The 20299-nt window shown below is 40.9% G+C and overlaps 1 protein-coding gene across 5 annotated transcripts in view; it reads left to right on the plus strand.

Moving 5' to 3' along the window:
* The window catches only part of LOC128875441 (protein groucho-like), a 152211-nt gene that overhangs the window by 122859 nt on the left and 9053 nt on the right, over positions 1-20299 (plus strand). For 4 of the 5 annotated variants that reach the window (XM_054121022.1, XM_054121023.1, XM_054121021.1 and 1 more), the window contains 3 exons: positions 17557-17610; positions 18507-18695; positions 19632-19850. In XM_054121022.1, the coding sequence (XP_053976997.1) occupies positions 17557-17610; positions 18507-18695; positions 19632-19850 (462 nt within the window). The remainder of the gene's footprint in view (positions 1-17556; positions 17611-18506; positions 18696-19631; positions 19851-20299) is intronic. The other variant, XM_054121025.1, reaches the window with a different exon arrangement.

A 20299-nucleotide genomic window follows, 5' to 3' on the forward strand; every position in this document is an offset into this window, starting at 1 on the left:
CAATATGGTGGACCAAAATGCAAAATGTGACTCGATTTGGAATTGGTGTACTGAACTTGGTATACAGAATATAGAAATGCAAAATTATGTATCCAATATGGTGGACCAAAATGCAAAATGTGACTCAATTTGGAATTGGTATACTGAACTTGGTATACAGAATATAGAAATTCAAAATGACATATCCAATATAGCGGGCCAAAATGCAAAAAATAACTCAGTTTTGTTGAAACTTGGTGTATAGGGATTTTTAGGGGTCGCTGATTCCAAATCTGAACTAAAACTTTACAAATTCAAACTGGGGGATCCAATATGGTGGCAGAAAGAATAAAAAAGGTTCTACTTTGATGAAACTTGGTATACAGAATACAAAAATTCAAAATAACATATTCCTTCTAATGATCGTTTTCATTGCACGAAGGTTCGTTCCCCCTGGACGTTTCCCTGGAAATGTCTTTGGAGCACGTTGGAAACGCGTATCACGAACAAGCGACTGGCACGATACGATTCATAAAATTCTGAAGAGTTTCCTCTTCCCGGAGACGAAACGCGGGCCAAGTAGCGTCGCGCCGTAAAGCTGCGCGGTGTCTAGGAGAACCCGCTCGGAGGAGTCGCTGGAGATGAACGCGTATCTCGTCACGCACGTGTTTATTCCCCCACGAAAACCGTTATCGGATTATTGGCCATGTTTCCCGGTGCCACGGACCTTGTTATTCCATTTCTTTCAATAACAGACGCGCCCGACCGGCCCGCCGCGACTGCAATTTGCATTTCATTACGCGACGAAATCACCGGGAACTTTTATCATCGGTTTACTTTGGAAATGGGGTACATTTACCTTCGCGGCTGGCCAACTGGGAATTATTATTCGCGGCATCGGGAAACTCCGAGTTTCCTCGGCGTCTCTATGCTTTACACGTGTAAAAGGACGGCGACGTCGTGCGGGGGTGGGACGCCGGGGTTGGAAGCGCGACGCTGCGGTACCGAAGGAGACCGCCGCGCCGCGGACGCCCGGGAAAAGGTTTCGGGAGGAAGTGTCTTTGCAATTTAACTTTTACGGCGCGCCCTGTCATTTCTATCCGAGCTTTCGCTGCACGGAATGCAACCCCCGTTCGCCAACCCCTACCCGAACCAGCGGTTCTTAACCTCTGTGGCCCTAATATTTTTTCTGAGGGGTGGAAACAATATTTGTTAGGTGCTTCGTGTCAGTTGGATTCGATAGAGGGAGTTGAATTAAAAATAAAATGATTTATATAGAATTTGTAGAGGTTTTTGAGGAATAGGGTTTTCTTTCTTCAGCCTTTGAAGGAACGCTGGTTGTGTGAAATGACTGCTTGTTTCACGCGAAATATTATAATGGTATTATTTATTTAACGTGATAACTGTGATGTGTATACATGAGGTATATTGTGCAGGCCTGAATTTGTTTCTTGAAAGAACACTTTATTTTTAATATTTTGAGAAAACCTTTCAACACAAACAAATATTTGTTTACCTCTTAAGATACGTGATATTAAATACAATATCCTTTATTATTGTACGATACAGTGTTTTTTTTTTTATAATTTCCAGTGAATTCTCTCTTTCCAAACATTTACACTACAACGTATCCTTAATAGAAAAGCTGTTCCTCTTGTCAATGTTCATTTCACTGTTCTCAGACACAAATATTTTACAGTAATTTATCAGGCAATAGTAATACGCCCTAAATTTCCTAACACTCGTAACGATTAACTTCATTGCCATGTATATCTTCTTAACGTTACAAAGCATGAGATGCAATTAACAGCAATGTCGAGAAGTAATCTCTCTCCCGTACTTCTCTGCTACATTCACGTTTCGATTCCACGTTGAATCGCGTTTCGCAATTGCAACATTAATATTACATTGAAACGCTAACTATCCTCCGTACATACAGGGTGTGCAGAAACGTATCACCCAATGCGCAGTACTCTTCAATATTGGTAATATTCATTCAAAGATCCCTCGCTTGTTTGTTTAATCGATAACAACGATGAATCAGGAACAACGTTCTAACTAAATAGTTTTTAACAATTCTTCGCGACGGTGTTCTTTGCCTCTGTTTTCGTAAATATTACAGCCCAGCAGAGTATTCTAATTGAAAACTGAAGTTTCCGTTACGTTTTCAGGAAGTTCCGAGACTTACAAAAATGATCTTGGGAGGATTATTGTGAAATTGGAAAATTCGACAATGTCAGAGGACTTTGGACTGAATTCGGTAGTTATTCTAACACTGTACGGCAAACTTTAAAGCCGCTTTCCTCAAGGCGACATTTTTGAACGTGTCTGACGTAATATTTCGGAAACTAATAAACCAACTTGCTGGAAATTCCGCGCGAATGTTAAAGTATATATTCCTCCACCTGAAACAAAATCAACTCGATATCTTCAAATAGGACTCGTTTCAAGTAATCGAACATCTTCGAGTTGATGTGAATATCACCTTCGTAAATCGAGCGTTAATTAATTATCCCTGAATGATATATTTACGAATCGACATTCTCGAATTTTCCCATCGGCAAGTGGCATAGAAAATTCAAAGGTCATAAATCATCGCGCGTATACGTTGTACGCATATTCGAAATTACCCCGGGCGCTGGATTTCGCGATCATCGAACACGTCGGCGGTTAGCAAATTATATCGGAGGCAACAGGAAACGCGTGCAGCGGAAGGGGGTCACAGAGGGTAAGAGAGACAGGAAGCGGGAGGATGCGAGCGAAAGAGAAGGTGGCGAAGTAAAAGGGTCGAGGCCGCAATGAGCCGAGCTTCCACGCTTCCCCTAATTACATTTTCATACGAACCGTTTTCCCCTTTATTTTCTCCTGCTGTCCTACGACCATTTTTCCCGGAGCCAACTCAACTTCCCAGGTTCTCGTTTCCCGTCAACGGTGTCTCTGCCAACCTCTCTCCTCCACCTCCACCTCCTCCTCCTCCCGCCACCGTATCTCTATCTCTCCGTTCGCGTTCAACCCCTCCCACGCATCCCCGCTCTCGCCTCCGTGCTTTTCTCGTCCACTGGAAAAACGCTTTAATACGTTTTTGCCGCTCGTCGTTGCACGGGGAAAGGGAACACGAGCCGGTGGAAAAAGAAGAAACAACAGATAGAGGGTAAAGAGGAGAAAAAGAAGAAACAAAAAAAAAAGGAAACGCACGGTATATCGCCCTTTCTCGCGGAGCGGGTCGAAAAGCGCAAGGTGAATTTTTAGTTTGAGCGTGGATCGCGCGATAAAGGTCCATCGAGACCGCCCACGGAGAAGATCTGGACACGAAAATTACCGCCGCTTTTATTTCGCCTTTTTTTAGCGCGCCCGTGCTCTGGGTATCTCTTTGTTTAATAAAATGTTTTTTCACCGTCGGACGCCGCCGCCGCGCGCGTTTTTTCTCCGCCCGGTGGCACCGAATTGCTCCGAGCGACGACGAACGAGTAGCGCGGCCGAACGATTTTCCGTGCGAAACTAGACGGAAAGCTGAGCTGGCTGGTTGATAGCAAAACTGGCGATACCACTGACCGTCCTTGACGGGTCAATTAGTCGGAGAGAAGGTTTTCTGTTCGATTGATGAAGAGCAAACGGAATTTTATTTCTTTTTGGAACTCGGGTTTCCGAGATACTTAATAATGGAAAGCGTCTGGTGTAGGATTCAATGGCGGGTAGTTAAGCTGCGTGTGGGATTTAGTGATACACGAATGAAATGTGTCGAATTTATACAATTTATTATTTATAAATGTATTCTTACAGTGTAAAAAGTATTCGTACAGCAACCTATTTGAAATAAACTTTAATTTACGCAAAATCTATTCTAAAGGTATGTAGGAATTTATAAATATCCATATAATACATTAACTTATATAAGTATCATCTATTTATTTTACTCTTTAACATTGTCTACAAAAATATGTTCATTAAAATTTGAACCTTTGCGAAAAATAAAAAATTAATTATGTTAAAAGACCCTATTTTAAAAACTTTAGATTCATCTTTAGTTAAATTACCTACACCAGTAAACATTAGATTATTTCGAAACTATGGATCACTTTTAGGTTTATACTTATTAATTCAATTAGTTTCAGGAATTTTATTATCAATTCACTATTGTCCAAATATTTATTATGCATTTGATAGAATTATTCATATTATAAAAATGAATAATTCACGTTGGTTAATTATTTCTTCCCCTAAAATTGATTAATAAAATAAATACATGAAGTTTTATTTTGAATTCGTTCTTGTACGAATACTTATTACTAGACTGCGGATGTTTACGCAAAATAAAATCTTCGCGACCGTGGCTACAAAAATTGAACCTAAATAGGAATTTATTTTATTCCACACATGTTATAACATGACCTTTCTTTTAATCATTTTTATATTCTTGCATATTGTTTGATGTGTTCGATGCCTTGAAAATGTCTGGCTGTTATTTTACAAAGAAAACGATAACTTGGATTCACTTTCAAAATATCCAACGAGTTTCGAATTCTCAAAATAATTTCGATCGTTCTCTCATCCCGTTAAAGCTCCATCAATATTCTGTGAAACATGCAAAACGTACGAAGATGAATTGAAAAAAAAAAAAAAAGAACTAATCGTATTAATGTTCACACTTCCGTAAAGTATGTTTTACACGTGAGTGATCCCTTTTCAGACACCCGTGACATTTTTCTCCCCCAAGATCCCATCTCGTCGAGTACGACGGGTTCGAAGAAGCGATTCCGAGCATTATTTTTCTCTCCCTTCGCGTTCTGCCCGCCTCTAGATAGTTAAATTTCATCGTTTCACGAACTATCGATCGCGGTCACCATTACGACACTTAGAGCATTCCCGGTGTACTTTTTTTGTTCATTTCTCGCGGTGAAAACCGTTCTCCGCTGGCATTGTCCGAGGGGCAGCGTTCCTTTTTTTTCAGCGATAACGCGACAACCAACGTTTCCCAAGCTTTCGTCAACGTCGGTTTTACCCCGTTCACCCCTTTCAGCCCTTCGAAGAGTGGATCTTCTTCACCCGAGATAATCGCTTTAATACGTTTCCAGCCGCGTTTCTGCCGCGAGATATAAAAGCAGTCCTTCCGTGAAAGTTGCAGGACCGATGCTTACCACCCCTGCCCCAGCCTTCTCTCTGACAACGTTTCCTCCCCTTTGACCGGGTGTATAAAAAGCACAGTGTAACTTATCGATCTCCGTTGCCTTTTGAATGTTTCTCTTTTAATTTCGCTCGACCAACGCAACAGAGACTGCGGCGTTATTAAGCATCGGCAGAGTGGTTACAGGGGCGACGGGGGTGGTACTCTTCAAACTTCCTGTAGGTTGTAACGTATCCGGACGATAAAATTATTTTGTAATTTTGAATCCTGATAGAATTAATGCGATTAATTTATTTCCTTCTATGCGGACTAATAATTTATCATTTTTAAATGGAGTTTATCAGAATTTTCTCAAGGAAGCATTTTTCTTAAATGTTAATCTTTAAAATGTTCAAATTCGAATGTTCGATATAAAATATTCGATACAAGTAATATAGATTAATTTTCAAATTTTCTTCTCTGAGCTTCCTGCTAAACAAAAGCGAAATTTAATTTCAATAATAGGTGACGAATGAAATCAACGTATAACCACTTATTCGCAAATTTTATAGAATCGAACAACCAAAATTATGTATATTCATTGGAAATTACTTCACTTCGTTATATACATCTTAATCTTCATTGCGCGAATGACGAACAAAAAGTTTCTCTTTAACTCGTAACTTTTATTTAGATTAAGATTCACCCATGGCCTGCTGGCTTATCGATTGATCGGCCGCGATTGAGTAACTCGGGGAGAAAAGATCGACGGCCCGATGTCACGGTGGTATTTTAAACAGAGTCGGTCCCCTAAGTTTCGCCAAAGTTAACGCGAATGAATGCAAAGGTAGAAGGAAGAATGGCCGACCGTTGGGAAACTTTACGGTCGCTTGTTTTGCTCTTTTCAGTTTCCTTAAGACTCGAACCCGAGAGGAGCCGAAGAGGAGTCAATTCAGGCTCCGCGAACAGAAACTTGTCTACAAATTTTAAAGATCCGCTCGGTATTCTCCCTCGAATTGAACGCGCCCGTGGCCACAAATGCTTCTTGCTTCGGCGTATTCTGTATATTCGATAAACATTTCCAAACACCCTCGAGAAATTTATGTAACAACGCTTTGTCGGCGCTTGACTTTGGAATGGAATTATTCCTTTACGGGTATTAACGTGTTGATCGTCACTTCGCTCATACAGTAGCGTGCTAAATTCTTGGACCATCATGTGGAGCTTGCATCGCACTCGAATAAACTTATATTAACGAATGAATATGATGTACATTTGTTAAAAGATTAAAAGATTAAATATACTGGTGGAAATGTTTTTTCGTCATCTTCCTCACACCCCTGGAATTATGGAGCGCCACGGCTAGGGGTTGCACCCTCCACTTTGAAAAACACTGCATTGTAGCGGTTAAAGACTGAAGCATCTAAACACTGTGAGATTAAAATTCTTTAAGCATTAAAGCATTTCAGGATGGAGACTTTTTTTAAAGGAAGGCATTTTAGAATTAGACCATTGAAGTGCTTTAGAATGGAAGCGTTTCAAGATTCAAATAGTTTAATATTGAAATACTTTTAGGTAGTTGTATTTTGACATTGAAGAATTCTGAGATGAAAGCATTTTTAAAATAATACATTTTACAATTTAAATATTGGGTCATTTTAGGATGGAAGTGTTTCAAGATTTAAATAGCTCGATATTGAAATATTTTTAGATAATTGTATTTGGACATTGAAGAATTCTAAAATGGGAGCATTTTTAAAGTGAGACATTTTAGAACGGAAGCGTTTTAATATTCAAATATGTAGTTTAATATTGAAATGCTTTTAGGTGGTTGTATTTTGACATTGAAGAATGCTATTCTTTAAAGCTAAACCCCTCTAAAACAAACTCCAGCAATTGCTAAGCTTCGATGAACAATATCCTACCATAATCTCTCTAGTCTATCAAGCAAGTTTAACGTCAAGGACAGATGACCATTTGGTCGCAAAATTTGACTTAAAATTTGACAAGCCTGACAGGCGACAACAATCCAGAATCAATTTTAACAAACGTAACACAAAAATGATTGGAATGGTTGGAAAAATGGAATTCGCGAGTTTGGCAGGTCACGACAAATGTTAAATTACCTAATGTTCAAGAGTCTCGAGACACAACTTAATATTTCTACAGACTTTCACGAGCTTCGGCTTGGCAGCCAACGTGTTAAACCGAAACCTTTCCAAATACACTAAACTAAGCGATGGAGGGCACCCTGTGGCAGTCAATAAGAAGGCAAGACTCGCGATCCGTGGAATCCTCTTCGACAGTATCTTCCATTTTCAGTATCCAATTGTCGCACGCCTCGTCAAGATAATTTTCTTCTCTTCCAAGAACCTGGTCGCAATCGTCCCACCGCTTAACTCCGCTAAAGTCAGCGGGTATCGGGTCGAGGGAGGATGAAGAGAAACCTTGTGGAAGGGGTTGGGGAACGGTGTGGGGCGGAAAACCTTCGATTCTTCTTTTGCGCTCGTGCGTTTGTTTACAGTGGACCCGAAAGGAGAAGAGGTTACGAGGAGTGTGGGCGATGGAGAGCGCCAGGGAAAAATACGCGGAACATTGTATACGTAAGAGAGGAAGAGGCGGAGGGGCAAGGGTGAGGGGCGGGGTGGTTAAAGGTGGTCCGGGACGAGCGGGAGGATAGGGGGTGAAAGAGACAGTTACGCGCGGAAGGGGGATGGGAAAGGGAGATCGGGGAAGGAGGGGCGAAAAAAAGGATTCGAGGATTCTCGAGACGAAGAGTCGAGTGGTTGGGTGGTCGAATAATAGAGCTGCCCTTAATACCGTCATCCCCGCTATGCCGGGTTAAACGAGGGAAGAAGCCGGCGGAGAAAGCGGCTCTGGTTAGACTGCGAGACTCCTGCGGATGGCGAGAGACGGGAAAAGGGAGACGAGGGCTCGGAAAGCAGCGTAGGAGAGAGATAGCGTAGATGGAAGTGTGGAGTGCGAAGGGTGAAGGACGGTGGACGGGGGAGGAGGGAGAATAGTCGCTCGTGGTTCGTGCCACAAGGGGTTGGATCGGGGAAGGAGAACAGAATAGAAGGGATGATAACATTTGTATCATATTTAACGCTAGAACGAGCAGGTTAAGGGGTGGAAGACACCCTCCGCCTTCTTCTTCTTCTGCTTCGGTGTTTCTCCGTCTTCTCCTTCTCTTTCATCCCCCTTCGACCCCTCCGTTTTCCACGATCCCCGTGGCGCGTCCTCCTTCCTCCACTTCGTTCTTCTCCATCCTACTCGGGCCACCTTTCTCCATCCTTGGGCGCCCTCCGCCAACCGAGTAATACCACTGAAATCAATACCACCACACTGGCTTCTATTTACACAGGCTCATCGTCCGTACACAAATTTATTGCGTGTCGCCCGGCGGCTCGAAGCGCTACTCTGCTCCCTGTCGGAAATGGATCGCGACGGAATCACCGTTTCGGGGATGAAATGTAACGTCGAGAGCGCCGCGGATGGCCTCGCACACGGACGAGGTCGTAGACGGTTACCTGAAACCGTTCTCGTCGCTTCTGCGTCTTACGCAGCCCTTTGCGACGTTCGTCGCGCGTCTGTTCTTTGGAGGATTCGGTAGTGTCTCGTATAATGATCGGCAATTCGCTCCACTGACGGACTATGTGCGAGATACGGGGAGAGAATCTGTTCTCGGAACGAGGTGGACTCAATCGGGCTATTCGTAAAAAGGATTGTTCGTCCGCTTTTAATATTCGTATATACAAGGTGTTTCATGATATGCGATACTTATTTCTGTCTCTCTGTATAATGTACACGTCGCAAAAAGATTAATTACACGCAACTTTTGTTACGACTTCCGAAAGCGAAAGTTGTGTGGTAAATTATTAAGGAGATATACATTACATTTTCATGTAAAAAATGACGTATTGAGTCACCGAAATGTAGGGAAGTCCGATATGTATAAAGGAACGTGAATCGTAAGATGTATTTGCATGTATATTACATTAACCTAGTTTCTTTGTTTGTCATCGACCGTAGGAAACATTCGAATAGTATAATCTCGCATTTATTTCCATCGGAATGCTCTCGTGCTGACGAGTTAACGTTTATGGTAGATTCTGATCGACGACAACCACGAAACATCATTTTTCTTTTTAATTTGATTACTCTTGAATGAGTCTCTACTAAATACACAAGCACTAATGAAGAGGTCCTAACGAACAGCATACGAAATTATGGCATAGACTCTTCTTTAACACTGCTCCACATTCAAGGTAGCAACTTTACCAATTCTAGAGATCTCTTTCTCGAATTTTTACACAACAAGGCAAACAAAGTAAGTTATTAAAAAGAATGTAGAACGTTACGCCCTCTACAAATTTCATATTCTTCACCATATTAAGCACTAATGAAGATCCTAACGAACAGCATACGAAATTATGGCATAGACTCTTCTTTAACACTGCTCCACATTCAAGGTAGCAACTTCACCAATTCTAGAGATCTCTTTCTCGAATTTTTACACAACAAGGCAAACAAAGTAAGTTATTAAAAAGAATGTAGAACGTTACGCCCTCTACAAATTTCGTATTCTTCACCATTATTCGTAAAATATGTATCTCGTAAAGAGGCAGAAAAAGAAATCAATTGACCTACCCTTTGAAGTCTGGTGCAACGAGTCCTGTCCTACACGTGTCTACCACATGCGAATCAACGCTTGTCTAGTTATTTAAAAAACGTAGAGCACTCGGGAACTGAGCTACTTTGTAGGTTCGTTAACGATCACCAGAAAAAAAAAGTTGATCGCAAAACTGAGGGGACACTTCTTGCGAAGCGTTCCCCTCGTTAGCGAGGAGCAGACGAGATTCAGTTCAAGCTGAAACTCAGCCGCTGGTCTAGACCCAGAATCTTACACGGTTACCTGGCTTTGGGAATCATTGTTAGGAACTGGATCTTTACTGCTTTGCATAGTCGAAGGGTTCGAGAAAAGACTCGTATTCGTCCTCATCCATTCTAAAAGGCGTTCGCGTCCTTTGTTGTTTCAGCGTTCCGGGAAAGAGAACTGGTTCGGAACCGCGGTTCACCGGAAAAAAATTCCTTTCTTTCGTCAATAAGCTACAGAGAACCGTGGAACGCCTCTCGGATGACACAATACAGTTCACACGAGTCAGAGAGACGGGGGAGAACTTTTTGTCAAAATTGCTGGGAATCAGCTTTCCCTCGGGGTCACCGGTTATTGGAGAGATTTTGGAACGACGCCACAGGCCACTGTTAGCCAAAGTTCCCTCGTTGCTTGACAATTTTTTTTTTTTTTTTTTTTTTTTAATAAACGCATTACCCTGTCACAACAAAATATTAACCTCATCAGCTGTTATCGGAAATAACATTGTCGGTGCAGTCAGGCCATACAATTTTTACTCCTCTTGTTGAGGGATTCTGTAGTAAATAAATCGTTATCAAATTTTTGCTCTTTTTAATATCGACAGTAATTATAATAATAAAAAACTAAAGTCCACATACGTGCTGATAATTATGAAAGTGGTCTAAGTTATATATTTCTTGGAAAAAAAATTACATTGAATTAATTTAGTTTAAAATAATATTAGACCACTTTCATAATTATGAGCACGTATGTGGCTAAGAACACGAAGAGGTTAATATTTATAAATGATCAAAGTAAGGAGTCTATTTTGTCTACATTATTATCGAGTTATTTAACGTCGAATTCGGAAACAGCGACTTGAAAAATTCCGATCTGCAGACTTGCATTCAAATCCAAAGACTTGTACGACTTTCGGCCAGCATGTTTGGGAATTGAGAGCAATGCGCGACTGAGTTCGAGTCCGGCGCGAAAGTCTGTCCTTCGAAATTCGTTTTATCGCAAATCGCGTTAGTCACGCTAATTTTTCTCCGACCGCAAGTTGGTAAGCTTTCCCCGTGATCGCAACTCCGATGACCACGAGTCGCACTAATTTCCCTACGACTACAGCCAACTCTATCGCAAGTCTCGCTAATTTGCCCGCGACGCCAACTAGGGGAACTAATTTGCAAGCCGCAAATTTTCCTGTAAGCAAGTCGCGCCAATTCCCCTATAACCGCAACTCGAATGATCCCTATCGCAATTACCTGGCGAAAGTGGCTCTAAATTTCTACACCTGAGAGTCGACGTTCGTTCACCTGTCTCCTTTGCGATTGTAAACCATTTGCAAAGTTTTGTTAGGTTGATCAGACGTTCCATTTCAAACTTTGTTGAGAAATTCTCTGTTGAAGATAGAAATATTTTAAGGAAGATATTAATTATTGTTAAAGTCGTTTAAAATGAAATTGTCAGGAAGACGTACCGTTGAAGTATCACAAGCATATTACATTGTACAAAAATTCACCATTTATTTTAAATTGGTTGCTGTACGAATACTTCTTACACTGACTGTATATATGTATATTGCTTTCTTGTATCGCTGTTACAGAAATCGACAGTCCTTTTAGAAAATCTGTCCTTACTTTTGAATTTTAAACTGTATCAGATAAGTCTATACAAATACACATAGTTTGCTTATGTATACTTATCTAATATTATTCGAAGAATTCAAGGTGCTCAAAAGAAAATGAAAAATCCTCTTCTACCAATTATTTACAGAAACATTCTTCCCTACCAAGCACGAATCTATCCAAATAAAACAAACGGAAAATGCTAAATTAAAAATTCTAAAATCTATTCTAGAATTCTAAAAGTATTTTACACTAATCAAGCGAAAGGTGTCCCAACTAAATTCTGTCTTCGACCAAAGTACGAAAGCGTCGTGATCCCTATAAAAAAACTTGAAAGACTTAGGTATCTTTTAGAACGGCTTCTAAATCGTCCAGGAAGTGGTCAGGGTTTTCCCCGAGCAGTTTTCCTAAATCATTTTAGAGGAGGGACGCACACAGGTGGTTCTCCGCGTCGATAAACGGTCCATACACACGAACACCTTCGGCACGAACACTGTGTATACGTGGTCTAGCAGACGCATAATAGATGGATGGGCGTTGTACACGATATTACGTCATTAGGAAGCAATACCATCGTTTGCGCCGGTTTTGAGTTTATGGGACCGGTGAGGTACGAGCTGGTACAAAGAACGCTCGCTACCAGCAGCCCCCAACGATAATTAGGATATAAACCACTAAATGTTCTTGAATTATTAATCGTTCCTCGGCACCTAATCCGTCTTCTTTCGGTGCGGGCTTGTCGGCGTCGTCTGGTACAGATTCGGAGGATTAGAACGTTTCGCTGCGTTTGGACGAAGCAAGCAATTAACCATCATTTTTTTTCGCGACAACAAAGGTCAAGGTGACATTAACAATTCATAGAAAAGAGAGTTTAATGAGCTTTTATATTAAAATAGAAGACTGAATATTAGTTTAGTTCTAACCACACTTTTATCACGGAATTTTAGAAACGCAATTTTGATTTGCATTGCACTCTACGCGTAGTTGTATCATTTTGGAAACTAAAAATGTTGAAATTTGATGGATACGAAGTAAACCTTCGCCTTTAATATAGTGATATAAAGAGTCTTTTTAAAAATAATAACAAGAGGTGGAATTTTCGTGAGATTGTATACATGGAATTTAAAAAATTCCTATGCAGAGTTTACGTTGTTCGTTCGCGACGATAAAATCGGAACGTCTTGTTGGCAACGTTAAAGAAGAACGATACGACCCCGCGGTGTGTTTTAAATTCTTACAAAATGTGCCTCGTTTACCTACGCTCGCGTGCGTAGCTTTACGAGAAGTTTCCGTGAAAATTAAATGCCTCTTGATGCATAATTCTCCCTTCTTTTCGAGTCTTTATTTATAGTTTGGTTAAGCGCGCCCGTATCAGGCCGGGAATGTTAATGCGAAGATAAATTTATAGTAAGAAGTTCGTAACCCGGCTACAACCGTGTTTACATCTTCTTTTCCCAAGCTCGAAATTAATGCATTATCCTAACGAATGCCGCGATTCAATTAGCTCCTCGCAGAAACATATCTGAGATGGAGTTCGTGTAATTCTTACTTGTGTAATTTAAATAACACAGTTACAGAGTCGTGTCGAGCATGTCGTATTTTAGTGTCTTCGTTATGTTGGTCTTCTTACAAATTATTATTTTCTACCTGAAACTTTTGGAGGTTTGGGCCACGCGTTGATGTTCAAATTATACGCTCCAATTTTGCAGGAATTTTTCGTTATGTATTCGCAAGATATTAAAGGGCTGGTCAACTCCAGAATTTTTCCCTCGGTTTAGCGGGTGGTATACGTTTTTTTAAGTCCTGAATTATTTTTGTTAACGGAGTATACATTGGCACGCGATCAAAGATCAACCAATAAGTGCGCGCGCGAAAAAGCGAAAACGTTTTAGCCACATTTGGGGTGCACTCGTTCGGTGGCAACGCTCGGGAAAACGTTTGGCTCGTATAACTTACCCTGGTGCTCCCGCGTGCCCTGCTTTGAGCTCGTTACACGCCACGCAGCGAAAGGCTGGTCGCGACCAGGAACGAGCTGCTTGTAGAAACTGAGCGATAACTGGTAAATAAACGATGAAAGATACGCGAATTACAAATTGCACTTTCCTAGCCGTGCACGTTATTTACCATTCGCTTGTGTTCAACGTTTATCGTCTTACGTGAAACGCCGTTCATACGTGCATCGCGCCTGTTGCGATCGCCGTTCAGCGTTCCCCTTGGCTTTTCAGCGACGTATCGTTGCTGTAATATACCTCGAACGATCCTTTGTAAATTTAAAAACGCGCAAAGTTTCCTTACTCACGGATTTTCCAAGTGAATTTTCCTCGAAAGATTGCATGGGATTTCGCGGAATCTTTGTTCCTGTTTTAAGTGATTGAATGGTGCGATAGTTCAAAGGGATATTCATGAGGGACTGAATGTAATTTGATTAAATTCGAGACACGTTAGACAATAATGATAAAAGTTACGAAGAAATCACGAACATAGGTTGTGAATAAGAAAATGTTGGTACAGAGAACTGTTTCGGTTGAAGTTGTTGGGTTCTGAGGGACACGAGAATATAGCCAATGATTTTCATCAGTTGAAACTTTCTTTTCCTTTTGTTTCATTAAGCAATTACTTAATCAATCCTCATAGAGAATTATAAGCAGTTAAGTTAGCGTGTTACGGTAGCATGGTTTGTAACTTTCGGTTATCAGTTGACGTGTAGATGAAATATAAATTTTAACGCTATTTTTTAAACGATATGATTTAGTTTTTCATTTATTTTCTGATAAAGCTTTCCGAGCTGAATACAATGGCCTATAATTGAGGATCATTCAAGATCCCACGAACTAACTATAATAAAAAATAAATTGTTTGAAGGCGCTATCCGAATGTTTATGTCAGATAGTTTAAATATGTTTCGTGCTCCAACTATATCGATTATACTTCGTGTTCCTCATTCACCGCAGGGTCCTCGGGCCCTTAAACCTTTCAGATATCTTTCGCTTCGAATAACCCGGATACCTCCGGGTACTTCCGGTGGCTCCAAGTTCTACGGCAACTCCAAATTCTCCAAACGTTCCGGGTGCTTCAGAATACTCGAACAAAGGAGGGGAATTCCGTCGTAGAACCAAATTCGTGACAAAAAGTTCCGTTGTGTCACAACGTTATTTTTAAAAATTTGTATTCGTATACGCTTTAAATCAGCTTTAAAACTCATAAACGTATTTATTAGTTTTTATAAAAATTCCATAAACGAACATACTTTTTCAGATAATTCGAAAATATATCAAAACTCTTCTTTTAAGAACGGTACGTATTTAAAACATTTAGAATAACATTCCAAAAATATTTTAGGTAGAGAAAGTAGCTTCATACTTACTGGGTTATAATATAAGGAAATAATTAAGACAAAAATTTGAAATTTTTAGTGCTCGTTCCCCATTATTGTAAGTAATACATCCGACAAATTTTAAATCATTTTGTCAATTTTCACCGAAGATATAAAAAAAAAAATAACCGATCGATAAAGATTGTACGTGTTTTCCATTTAAAACTTTCGAAAGTTTGAGACACGTGCTGATGTTGAAATTAATAGTTTAAATTTTGCAGGGAATTTTTTTTAGTACTTGCAAACAATCATTAAAGTAAGGACAACCCTAATATCGCTATCACGTTCCTCAGCGTTACTTCATAAGCGTCGCGCGTTTAGCAATGAAACAAGTTGCAAACAACGAAGCTGGGAACACGGAAATAACCGATAAACAAATGATAAAAGATACATGAGGCAGGAATTGCACTTTCGTCGCGGTACATTATCCCGGGCTTTCGGTAATGTATTAGCTCGAGTCTGCTCGTCTGTTTATCCGCGTTCCTCCACCGAGTGAATTTTGCTCGTTCTCCGCCCCCGCCTTTACGCACGCTTACGCGATTGCCCCTTTCCCCGGGGTAAATAGTGGATTCGCAAGTTTAACCCCCTCGTAGCCGTCCTTCGTTCTCGATACACGCGCGTTTCAGACAATTCGTATTGTTTAAAAACGCAAATACGCGAAGCAAAAACAAGCACTGTTTTAGAGTTCAGCGAAGTACAATTTCAAACAGTAAATGGCACATGGTCTATTTTATTTTATTTCGTGCTTGTACGGGGGAAAGCAAAATAAATTATTTGTAGGAATATGTTTTTGAAATGTAAGAGTAGTTGTTAGGAAGGTTTCGGTTGCGGGATCTCGGAGAAAGTAGAGCTTTGTTTCGAACTGTTTCATTTATTTGTTTTGATTTCGGTTTGTGTGAAATATTGCAGAATTGGAAAGTTTTGGGTGATGTGTACATTTGTTTGGCTAAGTATCATGGTTTCTCGCGATACGGTGTCATCTCTTTCTGAGACTACTTTGGGTTGTCAAGAAATATTGAAAAATGACAATTGAAACACAAAAATTCAATATTTCACTGAATACTACAAAATAGTAATATTCATTTCGGTGGAAATCGTCACCTGTAGATACTGAAACGATTACCCATAAATTTGTTACTAATGATATTACGAATCTACATTATGTCCTTAGAAAAAGAGAATCTCTATCGTTTAAAATTATTTACTATTTGTACGTTAAATATTTGTAAGATTCCAATATTGATATATTCATCCCAGATTTCCTACAGCATAACTTCGAAGTGTTGCAAGCATTTGACGGTATTTTCATTCTATAATTACGTACACGATTTAAAATGAAATATCCCATTCGCTGTGCACCACTTGAAGTACCATTTTACCAATCTATGAAGCTACACTCGTTCGTACGCGAATTTCGCGTTTGTTTGAACGCTACAATGTGGCCGAAAACTGACGTGTATCGAAATCCAGGAGGATCGCGGCGAATCAGAATCGTCAAAACGATGGAACAAATTGTACACGGTGCTCGCGACCGATGCGTGGGAATTCGATCGCGAAAATAGCGTGTAACCGGCGCGAAAGCAAATTCCATCCCTGAAGCGCGAATGACGAGGCTCGCAGGCCAACGAATCGCGAGCTGTCGCTGTATCAGTCGGAGAGCCAGTGACGATTTTACTTACGTCATTTTCGAATAAAAAGAACAATTTTCTTATAAAAGTAAGTAATTCTTATCAAAATAACCAAAAGGTATGTATGTACCTTTTACGACGTAACTTCTCTATATTATTGTATGTTATAAGTGCATATAATCCGCAGTGTAATTATAATTATATATATTAATATATATTCAATATATATTATGTATATTTTACCTAACTTGTATATATTATTGTATGTCGTAAGTGCATATAATCCGCAGTCGGATTATAATTATACTTAGATAATTTTTATAATAATATGTAAATAGCGAATTATACTATAAAATATACATAATGTATGCCGAATATATTCTACAATTACAATAACGATATTGTGATTCCATTTTGCACGAATTCACATACCTTTTGGTTACATTCAACACGTGTTTATTGTATCAGTCTCCGCAAAATCCGCAGTCTAGTAGTAACGAAGCGTTCATAAGAAAAGCGTTCGTTTCATCTGAAAATGACGTAAGTAAAATCGTCACCGGCTGTTAGACTATATCTGGTGTCTGCGCGCACGTCAAATGCCGCGGCCATTAAGTTACCGTGCAATCAGAACGTTTCGAGAGCCGTGCGCGCGAGTGTCAAGATTAATAATATGTCTCTGAAGACGCATCTGCTAGTCGGACGCGTTGGGAATATAGGTCGAGTTCCTCCTCTCATCTCTCGCCTCGGTTTCGTCGCAAATATATCGCGACGATCGTTAATGTGTCCGATAGCACGAATTACAGCGGCCAGAGAGAGAGAGACCGCGCTCGCATTAACGTTCCTCCGCCCCGTGGCATTCGAATGCATTCCACCTTTTTTTCTTCTTCTTCTTGTTTCGCTTCTTACTCTCCCCTCCCCTTCATTTTTCTTTTCTTCGTTTTCTGTTTATTTGTTCTTTTTGTTTTGAACAGTCGTAATTTTCTTGTTTTCAGGAGAGCGACGGAGAAAAGAGCGATCAGGACTTGGTGGTGGATGTCGCGAACGAGGTCAGTACATCCTTCGCACTCGCCACGATAATTTTAGCCCGCGAATTCATTAAGCTGAAGCGTCCTGTACAGTCGATGAAAATCGAGGACCTTTTTTCCAGCTGAAAACCAGAGATAGGGGAGATTCTTATATAGATACGTGTTTCGAGTAACGAATTAAAGATGAACGACTCTTTGCATGGCACTCTTTAAATTAGAGTTCCAGACTTGACTGTGAAATGGAACAGGTTTTGGAGTTTGAATTATTTACTGTTGTTGCCCAGGAGTACTCAATTATAGACAATGCTTGAGGTAGAATTAAATTAATTTTGCTCGAATATGAATTTCAATTTCAGAATCTTCGGCAAACTTCTCTTTGTGCAACGAAGACACTTAATCAGGATGATAATAATAATAGTAATGCATAGATAATACAAATCTAATTCTGAAAATTAAAAGCAACTCCCATTATATATTTGAAAAAGAAAAGATTTATTTCTCATTTAAAAATTGTACTTATATTCGAGCACCGAATGAAAGATTTTACTTGCAATTGCAACACGTTGATCGCCGCGTCACATGGGTGACAATTATTTTCGCTGAAGAGCTAACGAAATTAGTGTTGAAAGTTGTCAAAGAAAATGTATTTGAATGCAATACTCGAATCTCAGTGAAATTACAAAAATAAATATCGTAATAAATGTTTGATTATGTAGTTTCTAATAGCCTGTAAATAAAATTTTCAAGAGTCTGGCAGTCAACGCGTTAAATAACTAATCGATCGGTGGAAAAGATATCGTTCGTCATTCGAAATTATTACGCGGATAAGAATTTCGCTCGTCCATGGAAGAACGATAATCCAGATAAACGGGTCTATTTTTTGATAGAAATGTTGTGTTCTTTCCCCATGACAAAAGGAGGCGTCATCACCGCACGCGAACGGGGAACACTCAGATCCACGCGAGAACGGCACCCTGGAGAAGCTGAGTGCTCCAGGACACGCGGGACCGACTTCCGGCTCTGGCTCCACTTCCGTAAAAGACAGGCCGCCCTCGCGAAGCGGAAGTTCCTCCGCTCGTAGCACACCATCTCTGAAAAGTAAAGATGTAAGATCTCGCGGATAGCAAGCTTGTTCGGCGACTAATCGGTCCGGTTCCCTTCTTTCTCTGCCTGCCAACATCAGATCTCGATTAACCCTTTCGAAACCCCTGAAACGCTAAAATTCCCCCTGTAAGGGGAACCCAGTTACTCTGGTATACAGGGCGAGGCATTTAAAACAGGTCAGAAAGAAAAGTGTCTAAAACAACTCTTGTACTTGAAGGTCGACTCTGTTTTTTTAAATAGAATATTATATTGTAGTTTCTTATACGCATTCCGATAGAGCGTTTCAAGCTTACACAGGCTGACTGTAATAAAAAAGAAATTGTTTCGAGGCGCTCTACAAATATTTCATTAATTCTCTTAATTGCGTTCTTAACGACTCAACAATTCTTGTTCGACCCTTTTTTTTTCTATTTCAGCCTGTTTTAAATGCCTCGCCCTGTAGAGTCTCACTCGACTATTTCAAAAAAAAAAAAAAAATCGAGATGGACCTTCCAAAAAAAAAAAAAGTGATCGAACAAATATTTAACGCAATTCGAACGCGAAAAGGCTGAAATGAAATTTCCCTTGGACGGCTTCGAAAACAACGGAGATATTTTGATGCTCCCCGTTTAGGTGAGCCGCTGAGCGCATACCCGACGCGAGCAGCAGCGTTAAAATTTGTCGCGCGCGAAGTTACGATAAGTCAATTTGCACGGACGCTGGGTGGAACCGTTCGAGCCGCCACCCCTCACCCCCCCCCCCCATTCTGTCTCTTTCTGTCTCGCTCTGTCCCTCCTCCAACCCTCTGTACCCGCTGAACCGGAAGCACGCGCCCACGATCGGCAGCAAGGATCGATACGTCTCGTTGCTTTCGCGTAAACTCGACCGTGAAATTTACAATTCTCTTTCTCTGATTGCGCCCGATAATAAACCCGAGCCGTCTGAACGAAACTCTCCAGATCGACAAGCCGGGTACACCTGTGGCGGCGGCGAGGGGGTCGCGCAGCTGTACGCCAACTATGGGCGGAATCCCTGGGCCCTTGGCATCGCGAGTCTATCATCCGCCATCGTCGCAGCAAACGCCACCGCAGGGCTATCAGGGTTTGCCGTCCCGCGGCAATGAGCCGCCGCAATCGTCTTCGCCGTACAGCAACTTACCATACGCCAGGACTTCGATGGTATACTTGGTGGAACGAATATAGTGACTCTCGCGAACGCGACGCAGGGTGTGACAACGCGATACAGCCGTGAACGGGGTTGCCACTTATCGACGAGTCTGAAGCGGGCCAATTCTGTTTCTGAGAGGCTGAAGCTGTAGACGCGTGGGTGTAGGGCGGGTTCGAATGCATGGGTTGAGAGTAAACACGCGAATTCATTGGGCGAAGGAGAATGGAAAAGTCCCGGAGCATTTTGCAATTGGAGGCTTTGTACCGCGGGTAGAATGTATCGTCGATAAGTGTCGCGAGGCCTAAGGTAGAGAACTGTTTTTGAGAGGCTGAGGCTGTATTTGTGCGCGTGTAGGGACATGTAGTTTCAAATGTGTGGGTTTAGATTAAATATGCGAATTCTTTAGGCAAAGGAGAATCGAAAAGTCCTCAAGCATTTTGCAATCCGTGGCTTTGTATTG

Source organism: Hylaeus volcanicus, chromosome 4 (genome assembly GCF_026283585.1).
Source record: "Hylaeus volcanicus isolate JK05 chromosome 4, UHH_iyHylVolc1.0_haploid, whole genome shotgun sequence".
Taxonomy (NCBI): Eukaryota; Metazoa; Arthropoda; class Insecta; order Hymenoptera; family Colletidae; genus Hylaeus; species Hylaeus volcanicus.